This window comes from Protomyctophum bolini, assembly GCF_963924005.1.
Source record: "Protomyctophum bolini genome assembly, chromosome: 16".
NCBI lineage: Eukaryota > Metazoa > Chordata > Actinopteri > Myctophiformes > Myctophidae > Protomyctophum > Protomyctophum bolini.
The window spans coordinates 10,196,567-10,214,065 of record NC_137877.1 but is presented as its reverse complement, the minus strand read 5'-3'; the positions used below and the strand labels follow the sequence as shown (position 1 = coordinate 10,214,065).

The following is a 17,499-nucleotide window of genomic DNA, read 5'->3' as shown; positions in this document are numbered from 1 at the left end:
TTTTTGTTTAACTTAAGCTGTATGAAATACATTAATATAGTGGTTGCAACAGTATTAATTGATTGCCCGAGTCCCGTGGTGAGAGTTCTGCTCTGGTTTTGCTCAATATTAAGTAGTTCCGGTCATTTTGTGTGGGGCACTGGGGCCACGCAGTAAAAGTAAATTAATTCACAAAACTAACGTCATTTGTATTGATGTTATTTTATTTATTTCTAAATTATTAGCGCAACTTTCGTTCAAAGTTGAACGGAAGTTCAACTTTGAAAACTATTGGACCGGGTGCAGGTAACAACCGGAGACAAGCAGACTCATTGTGAGGAAGGGACTGATTCTCTAGACGTTGTACAGTGTCAGTGAGAATAGGAGTCACCAGTGTTGATGGAAATGCAAGAACCTTCCAGGGAATAAGAGAAGCTTGAGATGATGGGAAGGCATCCACACAGTGAGTTGTAAGCCAGACATGCAATGATGATCTCTTCAACCCCGTGTGGCAGCCAATATGCCTGGAGGGCCTTTGATCCCCTTTCAAATATTTATATTGAGCAGGTTGCCAAATTCACCCGTCCTTGGATTTTTTTTCATTCATTCTTTTTTTTTAGGGGAGCTATCCCCTCCTATATACAGGTTTAATGTTTGTCTCGTCTAGAAAAATATAAAAAACGCCATTGACAATGGATAAAGTGACTATCACAAACATTAAATGCCATTAACAATGAACAGAGTTTAATGTTTGTTTTGTCTGTCACTGCAACTCGGCATATGATATTATGTTATATCGCGATGATGTAAGATCATAAGGGTTGGTAAAGCGCCCCTCACTTCACACGGGTGTGATTTATTTTCTCTCTATCTCGATAATTTTCTCAAAAATATCTTCCATAAGCCAAACATGTCAATTAGCCTGTACATAGTGAACACTTATTTAGATAGATAGATCTTTATTTGTCATTGCAACGTGTACAACGAAATTAAAAGTGCCAACCAATCAGTGCATCATATCACAAAACAACATACAAGCTAAAACAAAACACAGATGACTTCTTGTTATTGCACTACCCCTGTAGCCCTAATGCACAAACATGTAATTTTAGCTGTTATCGCACAACAAACCCTTATTGCACTTAAGATAGCAGAAAAACGAAATATGTGTCACAGCAACAGATCATTTCTTAGCAGCATTGAGTTAACTCTCAAAAAGGCACTGATCGCTCCTAGTGAAAAGTGTCCATACAGCTTTAACAAGCACAACATCTCCATTCAGAGACAGAATGTGTCACACTTAAAACCAACCACGCTCATTTATTTCCATCTTTACCTGCCAAGGAAGTACCAAGACTGGCCCGAGTTGGGGTCTGCTTCTAGAGACTTCTGCAGACACTGGATGGCATAGCTGTCCTTGGTGCCTTTATCTCCAAGCTGCTCCACCGTGTGATGCATCCAGCCTGGTATAGAGCAGAGCAGAACAGAACAGGGGCTGAGCCATACAGAACCATATTCCAATCATACAATCGTAAAACAAAAACAAGACTAAATAAAATACCACTATATATAGTGGTGGGGTTCAGCAATGTCCAACAGCTGCTACTGGACGTATATTTACAGAGGGTACTAGATCATAATGAAGGATCCATTAGGGCCAAAAGAAGCTGAAAGCTAGAGTAAAGACACAGGGAGAGCCAGCCAAAAGAGGGGGAGGTGAGCCGGTCTGCTGTCTGATGTGTAAATGCTTCCCCAAGTCTCATAAACAGAACAAATGGCTCATCTTTCTGCAGCTCTCTGATGACCGCAGTTGAGAGCGAGGCAGGCTGTTCCCCCCCCCCACACACACACACACACACACACACACACACAAGTCTCAACCGAGCCAAAACTGTCACAAACAACAACTCATCCCTGGTCGCCACCACACCTCTGGCCACATGCCAACTCAACACACACACACACACACACACACACACGCACGCACGCACGACAGGATAGGATAGTAACGAGCTGCTAAGGAGTAAGTTTGTTTCTGTCATATTCCCGAGGGAAGACACACACACACACACACACACACACACACACAACTCCCATTCATTTTCCTTAACACCTGTGGCGCTTCTCATGGGGTCACCATGACGACTCCCGCGGGAGAGAATGAGATTTTACGACGGGGAGGTGCATTGTGCACACTGCATGCAAAGGGTTAACCTCCGTCTGTGTTTGAACAGAGCGATGTTGCAGAAGTGTGTGTGTTATACTTGGGCGGGGTGATTTAGGGCGGTTCATCTAAAAAGCTCACCGGTTTATTTATAGATTGATTACTTGATTTGTACAGATAAAACATTTCCTTCCAGCCTTGAAAAGTGGAGGTTTGTGTGCTCTAGGGGTGGGACGATTCACTTCACCTCCAGATACGATACGATCCCAATACCTAGGGTGCAGATTCGATTGATATTCTTAATTATATAGAGATTCGATATTGTGATTTAGCCTCCAATGTTACTTTGCTTTTTTTTAATACTAGACAACATTTTAAAACTATTATATTTAGTTCCAGATCCACAGGAAAGCACCCGTGTGGCGGTCCCTATACTGTACTGTACTGTACTGTACTGTACTGTACTGTACTGGCACACCCGGAATCATATATACAGTTAATATGTACATGTGTGTTTGTGTGTGTGCGTTAGGTTGCACACAGGTGGTGAAAAACAACCATGCTGTTTCCGTACTCATACCCAGCCGGCAGGCAGGCAGGCAGGCAGGCAGGCAGGCAGGCACCCACCCACCCACCCACCCACCCACCCACCCACCCACCCAGCCAGCCAGCCAGCCAGCCACCCACACACACACAGCTCCGTAAGGGCTGTGTGTGGGTGGGTGGTTCAAAATTAAATTTCAAAATCGTGGCATTCTAAATTGCGATATTTTCATCCCTAATGTGCTTGTGTGTTGGGGGATACATTTTGGTCACCTGCAAAAAACATGCCAGTATTGTCCTCTCACAAAGAAACCATCCGACAGGCTGTCAACTGAGCTAATAAAGTTGGCTGATTTTTTTTAAAATTATAATATGTTATTATTGATTCATTGCATAGAAAAAGAGGCACAAAATGTAATCTCAGAACTGTTCAATACAGCCATATCCACAAGAGGACACTTGCCATCTGAATGTCGAGAACACGCTTATAAAGGTAATGTGAGTATCCTCTGCCCCCAGCCCACCTTTCTCTGAAAATATACCTTTTGATCCTACCAAGTTTTCTACCATTATGCATTACTGGTGAATTGATAATGGGACCACAGTGGAAATGTATTATGAAATGTCCATTTAGCATAACCTTTGACTGTACAACCTGTACCGTTAACAAACTTCTTAAAACAAGCTTGTAGATCTGCATTTTACCAGCCTCCAGAGTAGACCACCATTGAAACGAACGGCTATTATTAGCGCAGGCTGTTTATCTTTTGCCAGAAACGTTAACATTTCGGGAGCGATGCGATACAAAGATCACAAATGACACCTTGGATGGATGCCGATCACCATGGACAGCGCTCGCATTTCCAGAGTTACAAGGCTTTGAAAGTCCTACTTTGAATGGAGGTCTATGGGGCTGTGTGCAAAGATCCTGGTGCTGGGGGTGACGAAGGAGTTGCCTAGCAACCGGACCAATGTTAAAAGCTGATTTTCGGCTCAACTATTCTGTATAACTGATTGGCTGCATGTACATGTATTTAAGCCAGCATAAACCCCAATGCGGGGCCAACAGTACAGTAGCCACTAGCCTGTGACTACAATTATATTTCTACCTCCAATGACAGGCAAGCAAAACATTCTAGATAGCCTTACTTACTTTTAGAATCATTATTATACAATTAAGGGAATGTCTGTCTGTCGCTGCTCCTCTCCGACTGCACCAATGGCTCTGCACTCGGACATTGACCATTAACCTTAACAAGGCCCTTTTCTATATATATATATATATATATATATATATATATCTCGTTATATAAATTATAGCAGACTCCTCGCACTTGTAGTTTGGGCAACTCCAAAGCAAACTCCACATGCTCCAACATTGAATTTACCTGCCATAGTGTCAACCCCTTACCCCTGTGTCGGATCGCACCAATATGACCCGATATGAAAAAAAGGGCAGATACTTTTCCGATAAGGATACAGTATCAGGACATCTTATTTATTCATCTGTTTTATTAGCGTTTAATGCCCGTTGCGTTACACCAGAATCGGTTTCCTATCAAATTTTGTTGACTTCTGTAACTACTGAATTGTATTGCCTTTGAGTAACTGCACGCGTCGACAAATTAAGAGGTCGCGCACGCGTGCGTGTCCGCTGACATGTTGCAAGCACGTGTGTGTCGCGTGCTAACTGCGTTACTAATGCACAATCTCTTGAGAACAAGGCAAGCCTCTCTCTCTCTCTCAACGATCATCGTGTGTGTGTGTGTGTGTGTGTGTGTGTGTGTGTGTGTGTGTGTGTGTGTGTGTGTGTGTGTCAGAGAGAGAAACAGAGAGGCAGAGACAGTGCTTTGCTTGCTTCGTGGACCACCTGCCTCAAAATTCATAATTCATTAATAATAGGCTTTCGAACGGGTAAGGACTAGTTTTAATAATCTAATAATGAACTAGAAAAGCAATCCGTCCACACATTTCGTCCTCCCCCTAGAGACAGTCAGAGCGCCCTGCTGTTGAATTCATCACACTATAGAGCACCGAAGTCTGACGTCACTTTCAGTAGAGGGCGTCAGTCCCCAAGGTTCATGTATTTGTTTAGTTGCATTGAAATCCCCATTGAGGCGATTTTAGATCGCCTCATATAACAACTGTGTTTGAAAAATAAACATGTCACCCCGGCCGCTTCACTCATATGGATATGAAGAATCAACTGACTGAGAGAAAACGCTAATGTTACTGCTGCTGAATTAGTTAGATTTTCGCTAGAAGCAGACTGTATCATATACGAGTGACTGACTGTTGCAAACGATACAGAGACACCTCCCTAACAATAACGCCGAGACAGCTTGTTTATTTTTGGACCACAACAGCTTATAGTAGACGATATTATGATCACCCCATGTTATTCTCCATAGAGAAATTACTTCCGCGAACCAGGGGAATCGTCGGGATGAGCGAGTTACGTCAGGACTTCGGTGCTCTATTATATAGTCATATTATTACACCGGTGTGTTATATGGAAGTTAACGCGGTGCGTTACGGAAGTTAACATCCTGCGCTCTTTGCACAGTGGAATCAGATCCACCACGCACGCTTCTGTACAAGCAACAACTGGTGTCACCTACTGTACGCTCTTTGCACAGTGAAATCCTTGCAAACAAAAACGCAACTCGCTTACAATACGCGGACCTGGCAACCATGCTTCCCGTCTTTCTATTGGCTCCCAGACGCCACCATGTCACACAGACACTTCCGATGAGACTCCCGGAAGTTACATACTACGGCGATTTGGAATGGAATCCACACACACGGAAGCAGACAAGTCAAGCTTTCTCTGAAGGTCTTTCGTTGTCGCACAGTCACAACAGAGACAAGACAAGTTTTCAATCAATAAATAAGCAGAAGCCAACAACTACAGTGATTTCACCAGAATCTGCTCCCCCATGGTGGATCTAAATTCTGAACACTTGGACAACAATTGGCAGAGTAACGCTGAATAGGTTTTAAGTTATTGAAATTATGTATACATTTTTGAACCCATTACAGTGGGAGTGAGTCATTGTAATAGGTTTTCCATCATTCTCGCTTGATGCACAATTAGGTAATTGTGCTCATATTCAAAATATAAAAGGCACATTTACCATTAAATTGGCTTGGTTGAATGCTTGTGAAAGTTCCTCTGATTGTGAACAGCCCTGAAATTCAGAGCAACTGATTGCACCTCTTGAATTGTTAAAAAGTGACCCCAAGTTACAAGAATCAGTTGAGAAAAGAATGTGTTCCATTCCTGGATGTATACCTTACAATTGTGTTTTTCATCAAAAGGATGACAGAAAATGCTATGTGAAATATTTTTTTAGATTAGATGGAAACATATTGGCTGACAAAAAAGTAAAGGGCTAAAATAATTGTCAGACTAAAACTAGACTAAAATGTCAACAGTTTTTGTTGACCAAAACTAGACAAATAAATGTATGGATTATTGAACTAAGATTAAGACTAAAATGCTCGACTTTTAGTCGACTAAAACGTGACTAAATAAAAATAGGATGAGTTCGACAAAAAAAAAAACACCCCCCCCCCCCCCCCACAGTATGTTGCTCCACCTATCCGATCAATATTCAATATGTGTCTGTGTTATAGTGCCGGGGCTTTGTACCAGTCCCTTTTATGCCCATATATGGAGCTCCCTGATGTCATTAGTATATGCCCATAGCCTTTTTTTTCTTCAGCTTTAATACATTCTCTAATGTACTACATCAAATTACATTGCAGGTTTTCAGCGAGGCCACAAAGTTTCTGCAGGAACTGCTTTTCATCTTTTAATTCATTTCAATTTGCATGCACAGAGCAACAAGTATATCACATCATATCGAATGACTTTAGGGAAGGGAGGAGATTAGCTCAATAATTACTCAATTCTCCCCTTTACTAAGCTGGCATGCAGCGTACAATCACATATGGTAGTGCTGACTACAGAGTAACCAACATTAGCAGCATTAGCTGTGTCAGCAAGCCCTAGTAACCTGCTTCCTAATCCTAGTCTGGGAACACGCAGGCGACAGAGTGACCAGCAGTCATTGACGTTTATACCAGTACTGTGACGCTGTGTGTAAAAGCGTCCAAAATGAAAATTGATTACTATACTTCAATATCAACGATAAATTGATAGTCAACGGAAGGGGCGGCCATTTTCTTTTTTTAACTATAAAAAAGCATCAAAACATGTATTCTGTGAATTCCATGCATCCACATAATTGTTGCCTCAATCAGGTTAATGATAACAGATACCATTACCATCAATACCAATAATGCAGTCACACTTTGGTAGGCCTGTAGCCCGGGGTCGACCTATGCTTTGGTAGGCCTGTAGCCTGGGGTCCACCTATGCTTTCTATGGCATACTGTAGGCAGCTCCGCTGGGAGAATCTAGACCCAGCTGCACTACATGAGACTAATTAAGTGTGTGTGCGTCAATTTAACAAAGGTGCAGACGATCAAAAATCAGCAGAGAGTGATGGACATTTGCACTACTAAATGCCAAATTGAAGTGGACTCGGTCCCAGACTTATTTTTCTATCCCTGGAAATACAAATGCCTGGGTTTCCGAGGCTAGTAGGCGTAGCCCTGTACTCATACTCAACATTGCAAATGCAAAATGTACAGAACACAAATCATGTCACGTGTTCTATGAAACAATGTAGTAGAGATGTACCGATACTGGTATCGGCCCGATACCCTCAAGTACTCGTACTCTGAACCGGGCCAGATACACTAGACCCGAGTACCGAAACATTTGATTGACACTAGGCTGCAACGGAAGTAAGACGCGCAAATGCGGGAAGCAAACGCAGCTATACGTCCAAATATGGAGTGTGTTGCATCAATCACAAACAAATCACTCAGCTCCATATATGGGCACAAAAGGGGGACACACAGACAGACAGACATGATCTGCTAGGTCTCATAGTAAGTGCTCACTGCGTTCACAAACACTGCAGCAAATGGCCAAAAGCAGCCGATCTACAAGCATAAATGACAATTGACAAGTGTAGATCCATCTGCATCTATGTTTATAGATGCAGAAGGATCTACACTCATATTTTTGCCTCAAGCATAATGAAAGAAAGTCAGCTATACAAGGTACACATTTTAGAATGTGTCTGAATAGAACAAAATGTTTTATTGCCAATAAGCAAAATAAAGAGAACATTTTGGAATTAGATATTTTCTCAAAATCGTTTCAGGCTATTATTATTACAAGTACAAGGAAATGAAACTCAACAAAAACAAAACGTGCTCGTATCGCTACTCTGTATTGGCGGAACTTGTATTTGGTATCGGGACATATCTAAAATATAGCCCTTTTTTATCTCATGATCAGAATTCAACCTTAAACACTCGTGACAAAATCTAAATCTTTTAGTGCCTCAGAACCACTCACACATCCACAAATGGTATGTTTTTCATCATATAGCAACAACGATGCAACAACTATCAAATGATCCCATTGTTTCAACGAAACCAACATTATGTATGAAGACCATCTTGAGTTGAGGGTTTGTGTGGAATGGCTGCATTTATTCGACAGCACCGTTTAAATTAAGTGCACTATGTCTCAGGCTGCATGAAACATTGGTGAAATTAGTTGTATTAGTGCAGCTATAAAGTCCAAATATGAAATGTGATTGATATATGCCCCAATACGCTTTCCGCAATTCCGCTAAAAACAAAACAACAATCAATGAGCACAGCTGCACAGACTTCATCCCAGAGGCTCTGGAGCATAGGGAGCGACTTGGGCAATAGTGGGATGAGAGAGGAAGGGAAAGCGAGAAGCCATTTGGGAATTGCTGGAGCTCAGAGCCAACAGCATGATGCAACACCGTACGAGTGAGTTCATTCACCAGCACTCAAACAACAACATGTAGTAAGAAGCCCCATTACTAAATTGAATCAGGAGAAGAAATGAATTGAGAAAAAAACTAGTCTAGGACTGAAGAGTGTGAAAAGAATATTTTGTAAACTTGTGGCTCAAGTCATCTGGCCACGTGTTATAATAATACATTTTATGTATTTTACATTGCATTTAGTATCGCAAAATAGCTTTTATTAGTCTTTAATGTTGTTTTGTTTGTCTGAGACCAAGGACGACAACCTAAGTCTAATTATTCTTTGTCTTTTATCCTCAACGTATCTTGCTTCCGAGAAGACTATCTATGTCTTGCGTTTTCAATCAAGTGAGTGGTGACATGAATTAAAAACCCATTCTGGGCGGGAACCCCTTTCGATGTTAGCATTGTGTTATGCTTTAGCTATTGAAAAATAGCAGATCTACAAGCTCATAGCGCGCCACCGAGTGGCGCGCTACGAGCTTGTAGGTCTGCTATTTTTGAAAAATGGAAGAACCACTGACATAGAAACATAGCTTTTTCAGAAAACTGTCGGGATGTATAAGACATTTTTAGAATCTGATCTCAGGTCAGAATGGGTTAACAATTCCAGTAGGATAGCAGTTCAGTGGGTCAGTCTGATGCAGTCAGTCAATCAATCAAAGCACGACAAGAATTCAAGTCACTTTTTCAAGCCAATGGGGACATGATGCGTTTCGCGTTTGACACCGCAGGCACAGGAATGTTCTGTGAAGGCGGCCATAATGGGCTCAGAAGAAGAAGGAAAAAAAGAACTCACCAAGCTGTTGCAGTGTGGTCGCCTTCACCTGCGCAGGAAGATTCTCCGTCTGTAATAGACTTTCATATGCCTCTTTTGCTGCTCTGTATTTCTTCTGCAGACAGAATGAGATTGAGAGAGAGAGAGAGAGAGAGAGAGAGAGAGAGAGACAGAGAGAGAGAGAGAGAAGAGACGGACAGGAGAGAGACAAGAGTGGTCGTTTAAGCCAGACAGAAGGGTCAGTGTGTTTTATGGTCTCGCTAGATGGACACAAAGAGTCTGGAGATCTTCTCACACCCACTGTAATGACCGGACACACACACACACACACACACACACACACATAGGGGGGGGGAGGGTCAGAAGTGAACAGGACAGGCCAGACTCAACATGTCTGGCAGCCTTTAAATGTGTGTTGTTTAGGTGCGTGTTCGCCGAGGTGCATGCTTTGTATTTTGGGAAACCCGAGCTGCCGACTCCGAGGTGAGGCCACAGTTTTTTTTTCCTTCTTTCTCAGTGACCTTATTGACCTTGGGACTGATCCGGAGTGTGTGTGTGTGTGTGTGTGTGTGTGTGTGTGTGTGTGTGTGTGTGTGTGTGTTTGCGTGCGCGCATGTGTGCAACCTCAGTGTTGTGCTGTTATCAGTCCCAACTAAGCAATCACCACAGCCACCCGCCCCCACGTCTGCAGACCCTTAATCTCTCAGCGTGTGCAGCACGACCACACACACACACATACACACACACACACGCACACGGCTGTTCCTGTCTGAACAAAGTCATCTTGGGGTAAACACTGGCCACATTTGACAGATTGGCACTTATGTGGTTCCTTCCTGGTTAGACAAGTATGGGACCGACATGGGGTCTGATCAGGACAACTAGACAAACAGTGCACCATGAGATTTTTAACAGGTAACTGTGTAAAAGTGCAGGAAGTGATTCAAGGGCATGATGAATGCAATGGTAGATCAGATTGCAGACAGTGGCCTTGTGGTTAGAGTGCCCGCCCTGAGACTGGGAGGTCGGGGGTTCGATCCCCGGCCGGGGTCATACCAAAGACTGTAAAAATGGGACCCAATGCCTCCCCGCTTGGCACTCAGCATCAAAGGGTTGGTTTGGGGGGTCAAATCTACTAATCAAATGATTCCCGTGATTCACGGCTGCAGCTCACCGCTCCTTGGCTGCGGCTCACTGCTCCAAGAGTGGGTCAAATGCGGAGAACAAATTTCACTGCGGTAACGTGTGTGACAAATCGTATGACTTTGAGATTGATTTGTGTCAATGCATCATGATTAGTAAAGCATTGTGTATCAGTAAATATTCTGATAATATAGTAAAATAATTATGCAGTGTTTACACTTGACTCAACTACCAGCCAAAAAAAATCACCCTCCTTACCATCATGTGACTGTTCTTGCCGTGACTATATGTAGGCTGAAAGACCATCTAATTAACTCTACTCTGGTCACAGAGTAGAGCCTCTCCCCCCCCTCTCTTTGACGCCCACTCACTCTCTACACCAGGGGTGGCCAGACTCATTTGACTCGAGAGCTACTTTCAAAATGACCAGCTCAACAAGATCTACCCACCAAAACATTATCCCATTGCTGAAGATTGCGACGTTGTTTTCAACAGTGTTGCGCACACATGCTAGTAGCATTACAAAGTGTTGCATGGGTGGGTTTTAGCTGATATAGGACCTTTTTGATATCAATCAAGTCACCTTAATTCAAATGGCAATTTAAATTATTTTTTCAGGGACATGTCATGTGGTATACCTGCACACCCTTTGCGATCTCCCTGCCCCACACACACACACACACACACACACACACTTCTGTCGGGAAGAAACGAGTCACCATATTTTAACTTCTTGTTGGTAAATTAATACCCCACTTGATCATACTACAGCATCACCCAAAAGCATCAAAAGTAGCAGATACACAAGCTTGAAATGTGGTGCAATGTGACACGTTTTGAGCTCGACATATGAGGTTTCCACACGACAGACGATATATTGTATTTTTCACCTAGTTACGTCAACATTGGTCTGAAGCATTTTGTCTGTCGAACAGTGTTTCGCCAGGTTTACAGGCAAACTTTCCGTCACACACGCTCTCTCTCTCCAAATATAATCGAGGCTCTCTCAACGTCGCTCGTATTGACATACACATTCCCTTTTGAGAAGGTGAAAACCATGCACTGTACCAAACCTTTTCGATGGTCTGTTTGTAGAAGCCTAGTGGTGAATGGCGAGTGTGTGTGTGTGTGTGTGTGTGTGTGTGTGTGTGTGTGTGTGTGAGCGTGCGATCGTGCACGCATGTTCACTATGCGGAGCCACCGCAGCAGCAGGTGATGAGATTTCAAAATGGGACATGCATCATTAAAGCATAAATATGCTAAATGATACATTGCAGACAATGAAATGAGAATTTCTCATGTCCTAGATTCCATTCAAATCACAGCTCAGTTTAACCTCTGTCCTCTATTCAAGCAACCTGAGGCTGAGTTTCTTTCTTGTATGAGGTAATGGCTCAGGACTCCTGAGCCATTACCTCATACAAGAGAAAACGTGTCTAGCGACTCCAACAATGACCCTTAATTGACAGTGCCACTGAATCTTTCAGAATTAAGGCGCTAGAGTGCCAAGCAGATGAGGGAGATTTATTCTGAAAACGCCCGCTGTCCGTTCCCCCCCCAAAAAAAGGCTACATAGCAGCATAAGTCTGATCTCTCTTTAGAAGCGTTAATATTGGTCAGCCGCTGGCCTAGTGGTCCAGGCGCATGCCACATATAGGCTCTGGCCTGACGTGTTGCGTGTTCGAGTCCCGTTCATGACGACCTTTGCTGCATGTCTCTCCCCTTCTCTCTCTCCCCCCCTTTCCTGTCAGTCTTCACTGTAACCATCAATAAAGGCACAAAAGCCAAAAACAAATCTTTATAAAAAATTTAAAAAGGGGGGAAAAAAAGAAGCGTTAATATAGCGAAAATAGGATTTAAAGTTGGGCTGTAAACAAGGAAGTGAATGGGTGCGCTGCCATGCACCCAAACTGGCTTGTAAACCATCCCCATGAGTCACTTACCGGTGCAGGTTTACACTTTACAAGCCAGTTTGTTTCACTTCCTTGTTTACAGCCCAACTTTAAATCCTATTTTCTCTGAATCTACGCTGCTTCTGTGCCGATTGACAATAACGCGGATGTTCTAGGCTAATTTCTGACTTCATATGTAAACCTAACTAGGGATGCACCGAAAGGGAAATTCTTGGCCGAAACCGAATACCGAATATAGGAAACAGTTGGCCGAAAACCGAATACCGAATAGCCGAATACATCTTTGTTGTAAAGCTACCTGATTATGGCAAAAGACATGATTATGGATTTTTATAATCGATTCATCGGGCAATTATTTAAACGATGAATCGATGAATCGGATTATGGCACCTTTTTGCAATTACCTTTAAAAAAATGCTTCACGTTATTGTAGGCATGTTGTAACTAACAATAAAGACAATACAAATGAATACTCCTTCAAAATTAATATTTTACCCCGTTTTTTATACAATTTGATTTGCCATTCCTTGTACTTGTAATGATACTGTTATCTGTAATGTTGACCGTGTATAGCTGACTGTCTTTCTTTCCATTTCTATCTCTGGGACCCCAATTTATTTTTTATTTCTATTGTAAAATCAATGTAAATTTTGAGAGTCTATTTGGTTCCATTTTTGCACTCTGTTACAGACCCTTAGGGTCCACTTGGTTTACTTTCTAACTATCTAGCTCTAGCTGGAACTCCCACTATGAGAACCACTGTCCTACACACAGTCTGTGTGGGCACGCGCGCGCGCGCACACACACACACACACACACACACACACACACACAATAGCACGCTAGCTGATGGGGGGAAAACTTTCTTATTTAGCAGCCATATTAGCATGTTCTCTAGGCTCTAGTATCACATATTGCCAAAGTTAAACAGCACTGAACAACTGTTCATTGTTAAGCAAAACGTTCACGGACGTTCTGCTTCTGCTTTAGCCCTATGTCCACTTCAATGCGCTGCTGAGATTACAGTACACAGGTGGAACAAATTTGAGAAGCTAACAAGCTAGTGCTACACTGCTAGTGTTCGTCCGTCGTAGCCTGCCTGCAAGCTCACAGATTCAGACATTTGGGAGCATTTTTGGTCATACGAAAAAAGAATAGACAGTGGCGGTGCTCACAAATACCATGTTTTGGGCATTTTGCAACCTGTTGATGAGCTCGCAGTTTTCACGGAGCGCATCACAGTCACAGAGAACTTGACGCTCCGTGTGTGTGTGGGAGACTGAAGTTGGGGAGAGAGAGAGGGGTAGATGCGGAGCGCTCTGGTTACGTTCAAGACAATCGCGTGTTGTGTTTATAGCGACCCGGTGTTTTGACTATTCGGTGATATATTTTCGGCCTATTTGAGCCGAAACCGAATAGGCCGAAAATACATTTTTAGACATTTTCGGCCGAATATTTTCGGTGGCCGAATTTTCGGTGCATCCCTAAACCTAACCTTAACCAATGACTAGTCTAAACTAAGTATGCACCCCACGCGGGGTAGCAGGGTTACCGTCCCATCGCCTGAAGGGATGCAATGCTCTGTCTGATTGGTTCAGAAACGTACAGCCTTCCGTTTCAGACTCAAACTTCAAAATAAAATGACCGAAATAGCCATTGCACTTACGTCTTTACTTTGGAAATGTTGAAATAAAATACTAGTACATACTACATAGGTTCGCCAGTAAACCCTGGTGGCTGTGTTAAGAATTATTATTTGTGCTGAGAAATGGAAATATATGTCGTGGCCTGGTTATAGGCCGCAAGTAAATGAATAGAATCACACCCGTGTGAACTGAGTGGTGCAACTCCCCTCTCTCTCCCCTCTCCTTCCCCCCCCCCCCCCCCCCCCACCCCATCTCTCTTCCTCTCTCTCTCTCTCTCATTAGCAGGCAACAGGCAGCACTAATAGTATCTCTCTCTCCCTCTGTTTCTGGCAAACAGCACCCCTACTGATACTAATAGTCATATACTCGTGCTCATGGCCACATAGATAGGCACGGACATTGCTGGTTGTACGAGTGGTTGCACCACTCAAAGGTTTTTAACATGAAGAACTGAGGAAAGAAGGGAAAAGAAAGCAAACTAATTGACCAAAATGGACCAAGTGGTAAACGTAGAGACCTCATTGTCATTCTAGTGACTCATTATTTACTGCTTAGGTCAACACAGGAAGCAGCCTGGGTGCATTGGGTGTGTGTGTGTGTGTGTGTGTGTGTGTGTGTGTGTGTGTGTGTGTGTGTGTGTGTGTGTGCAAGCATGCATGTGTGTGTGTGTGTGTGTGTGTGTGTGTGTGTGTGCGATGACAAGGCATGATAAATTATCTCACAACTAGATGAACGAACGCGCAAGACCAATTATTACCGACTGCTTATTATTTCTAAGACAAAACAAGGAACTAGGGCTCACAGTACCATCACTGCTATATTTTACCATTTACACTTGCGCTACTTTAACGCACAAGCACTCCAACACCAAAAACTCACAATGAACGTCATTTAATTTCCCACTTGCATGTCTCACGCGGCGGCGAAGGAGGCGAACAGGGCGACGTGAGTGAAGCGAACAGTCGACTGACATCTTCGCCCCCAGCTGGAAAAATCAGACTGAAGCCACCCCCCCTTTGGGCCACATTTTCATGATTTTTCAAAACTAGCAGACCTACAAGCTCGTAGCGCAGCACTCGGTGCCACGCTATGAGCTTGTAGATCTGCTATTTTTCAATAGTCAAGTAGACATAATGCTTAAAAACACCAAAAGGGGTTCCCGCTCCCCAAAATCGGTTAAAATAGCCATCAGGTTAATCGTATGTCTCTTCACTGAGATCATTGCCCCCTCGAAAGACAACTAATTTCCCTTCCGTCTCCGTTCCGAGTTCGTCCCTGCTGCGTTCATAGGGAACATGGAGTGTCCGTTTGATAAAGGACAAACACACGCCTGCTCTGAAGGATGTAGAGTCACCTAGTTTTCATAGCCCCCCCAGCGGAGTGCTCCGTTGCAAGCCTGATGAATTCATTGCAACACACACACACACACACACACACACACACACACACACAAGAGATCTCATAGATAGAATCAAGGACAACTGGACACACTCTTAAACGCACGGTGAGATGCAGAGGTGCTTAGTTTGTGTGAAAGCAGAGAAAGGAAAGTATCCAGGGATGTCACACTGCTAATGCAGTACAACCAAGGGCGTCCCAGCCTGATGAGTTCATTCACCACATGCACTTAAAGCCAATAAACGTCGACTTGTTTTCGTTTCATATAATTATACAAGTTGTATGTTGTGAACTTCAGCAATGTCTCAGTATATTTTACTCGCTGTAGAAGTGTAATAATGTCCTAATGCCGGCAGAAATACACACCAACGTGAATAAGAAGAGTACTGGCAATCATTTGTTTCCACTTCAAGCTCGGACATGAACTTAACGACCAGTCCTCATCATCACAGATCCCAACAGCAAGACTGGATTGTTAACGTGTATATTATTGGAATGAAGAAAATAAAGAGGAAACAAAACAAGCCAAGAAATCAATCGCCAGAGAAGTAAGAAGAGTGTACAAAAGCTTGCACTCTGTAAACTGGATATAGAATAGGAATAGGTGCTTGCTTACCTGAATCTCATACAAGTGAGCAATGTGGAACTGAACTGTGGAGAAGAACGAGAGAAAGGGAGAATTAGGAATGGTGGGTATAAAACATCACTCTCTCCTGTGGAACTCGGTGGATGCAGATGGAGGACTGTAAGGAGCATGGACAAAGATGAGTGTGTGTGTGTGTGTGTGTGTGTGTGTGTGTGTGTGTGTGTGTGTGTGTGTATATCGAACCTTTGCCTGGATTAACAGGACTTTTGTTTCAGTCACCATTGTACAGCGAAGCATGATGCATATGTGCATAATGCATAAGTGGTTATTCAAACTAATCGATTTCGTAAAAAATAAAGAAATATATTCGAACTGTTGATATAATAAAACAAAACCACAATTTAAGAAAAGTCTGTGATTATTCAGTATTTGGTTTTAATATATATATAAATTGCCCAGCCCTAATATGTGTGATGTGAAATTACAGCCCGTTATGTGCACTGTAGAGGCAAAGCACTTCCAGCTCTGCTTTCCCTGTGCAGTCTCCTAGGCAACCACTGTCTCGGGCAGAGTCAGCGGGGAAATGGCAGCAGAAAGGAAGAATTGCACTGGTTGAAATAAGAAAAGAGGAAGAAAAAAAAGAAAATAATCCCTCCACCTACTTCTGTGCCCTTTTAAAATGCACAAGCTATACCGACTGAATGGCTGAAAGCCAGATCTAACAATACACTGTGTACATTCACGTGGTTGTTAGCATCCACGGGAGGTAATTATTAGTAATGCCCACTTACTTTCAGCTTTGGACAAAGTGCAGAGATTTGAGTCAATCAAAGCCAGCTGAAAATGCTGTGGAGACAGAGAGAGAGAGAGAGAGGAAGGAATGACATTAGTAAAGTAAACACAAGAGGTTTGTGAAGCATCTGCACATTATTGTTGCTAATAAGAACGAAAGGATGAAAAATGACATCGGATCGGTATAAGGAAAACCGAGTGCCTAATGTATGCAAGATATCCTACTGCTTATATGCAAACGAGAGACAAGTTGATGTTGGAAGGCGATTTATTTCTCTTGAGCCTCTTGAGATCCACAGCCAGCTCTCAAACCTCACTGACTGTAGCAGACAGAGATTACAGAGGAGGGGAAGGCGGAGCTCTTATTATTCCTAGATTTGTCTGTCCATCCCGAGAAGCTGAGACCCGGCAGCTGTGAGTGCGTGCCGTGCATGTGTGTGTGTATGTGTGTGTGTGTGATCAGTACTAGTAGCCAGCAGCGCAGGGTTGCTATGGGCAGGGCAGATGTCTGCAGAGGCTTAGCGTGGCTTGCTTAGGCGTGGCCAGCCACCACCACCACCACCACCAGCCACAATGCATACCCAGGGTCAATGGACCCATTAACCTGTGAGAACCAGAAACGCTCTTGGAAGCCCAGAATCATAAAACCCACCAATTCCCTCTTCTTTA

General features: G+C 43.2%; 1 protein-coding gene across 5 annotated transcripts in view; it reads right to left on the bottom strand.

Moving 5' to 3' along the window:
- The window catches only part of kdm6a (lysine (K)-specific demethylase 6A), a 63,574-nt gene that overhangs the window by 26,462 nt on the left and 19,613 nt on the right, over positions 1–17,499 (bottom strand). For all 5 annotated transcript variants that reach the window (XM_080785627.1, XM_080785628.1, XM_080785629.1 and 2 more), the window contains 4 exons: positions 16,830–16,884; positions 16,069–16,103; positions 9,374–9,467; positions 1,316–1,442 (listed from right to left, as the gene is read on the bottom strand). In XM_080785627.1, the coding sequence (XP_080641753.1) occupies positions 1,316–1,442; positions 9,374–9,467; positions 16,069–16,103; positions 16,830–16,884 (311 nt within the window). The remainder of the gene's footprint in view (positions 1–1,315; positions 1,443–9,373; positions 9,468–16,068; positions 16,104–16,829; positions 16,885–17,499) is intronic.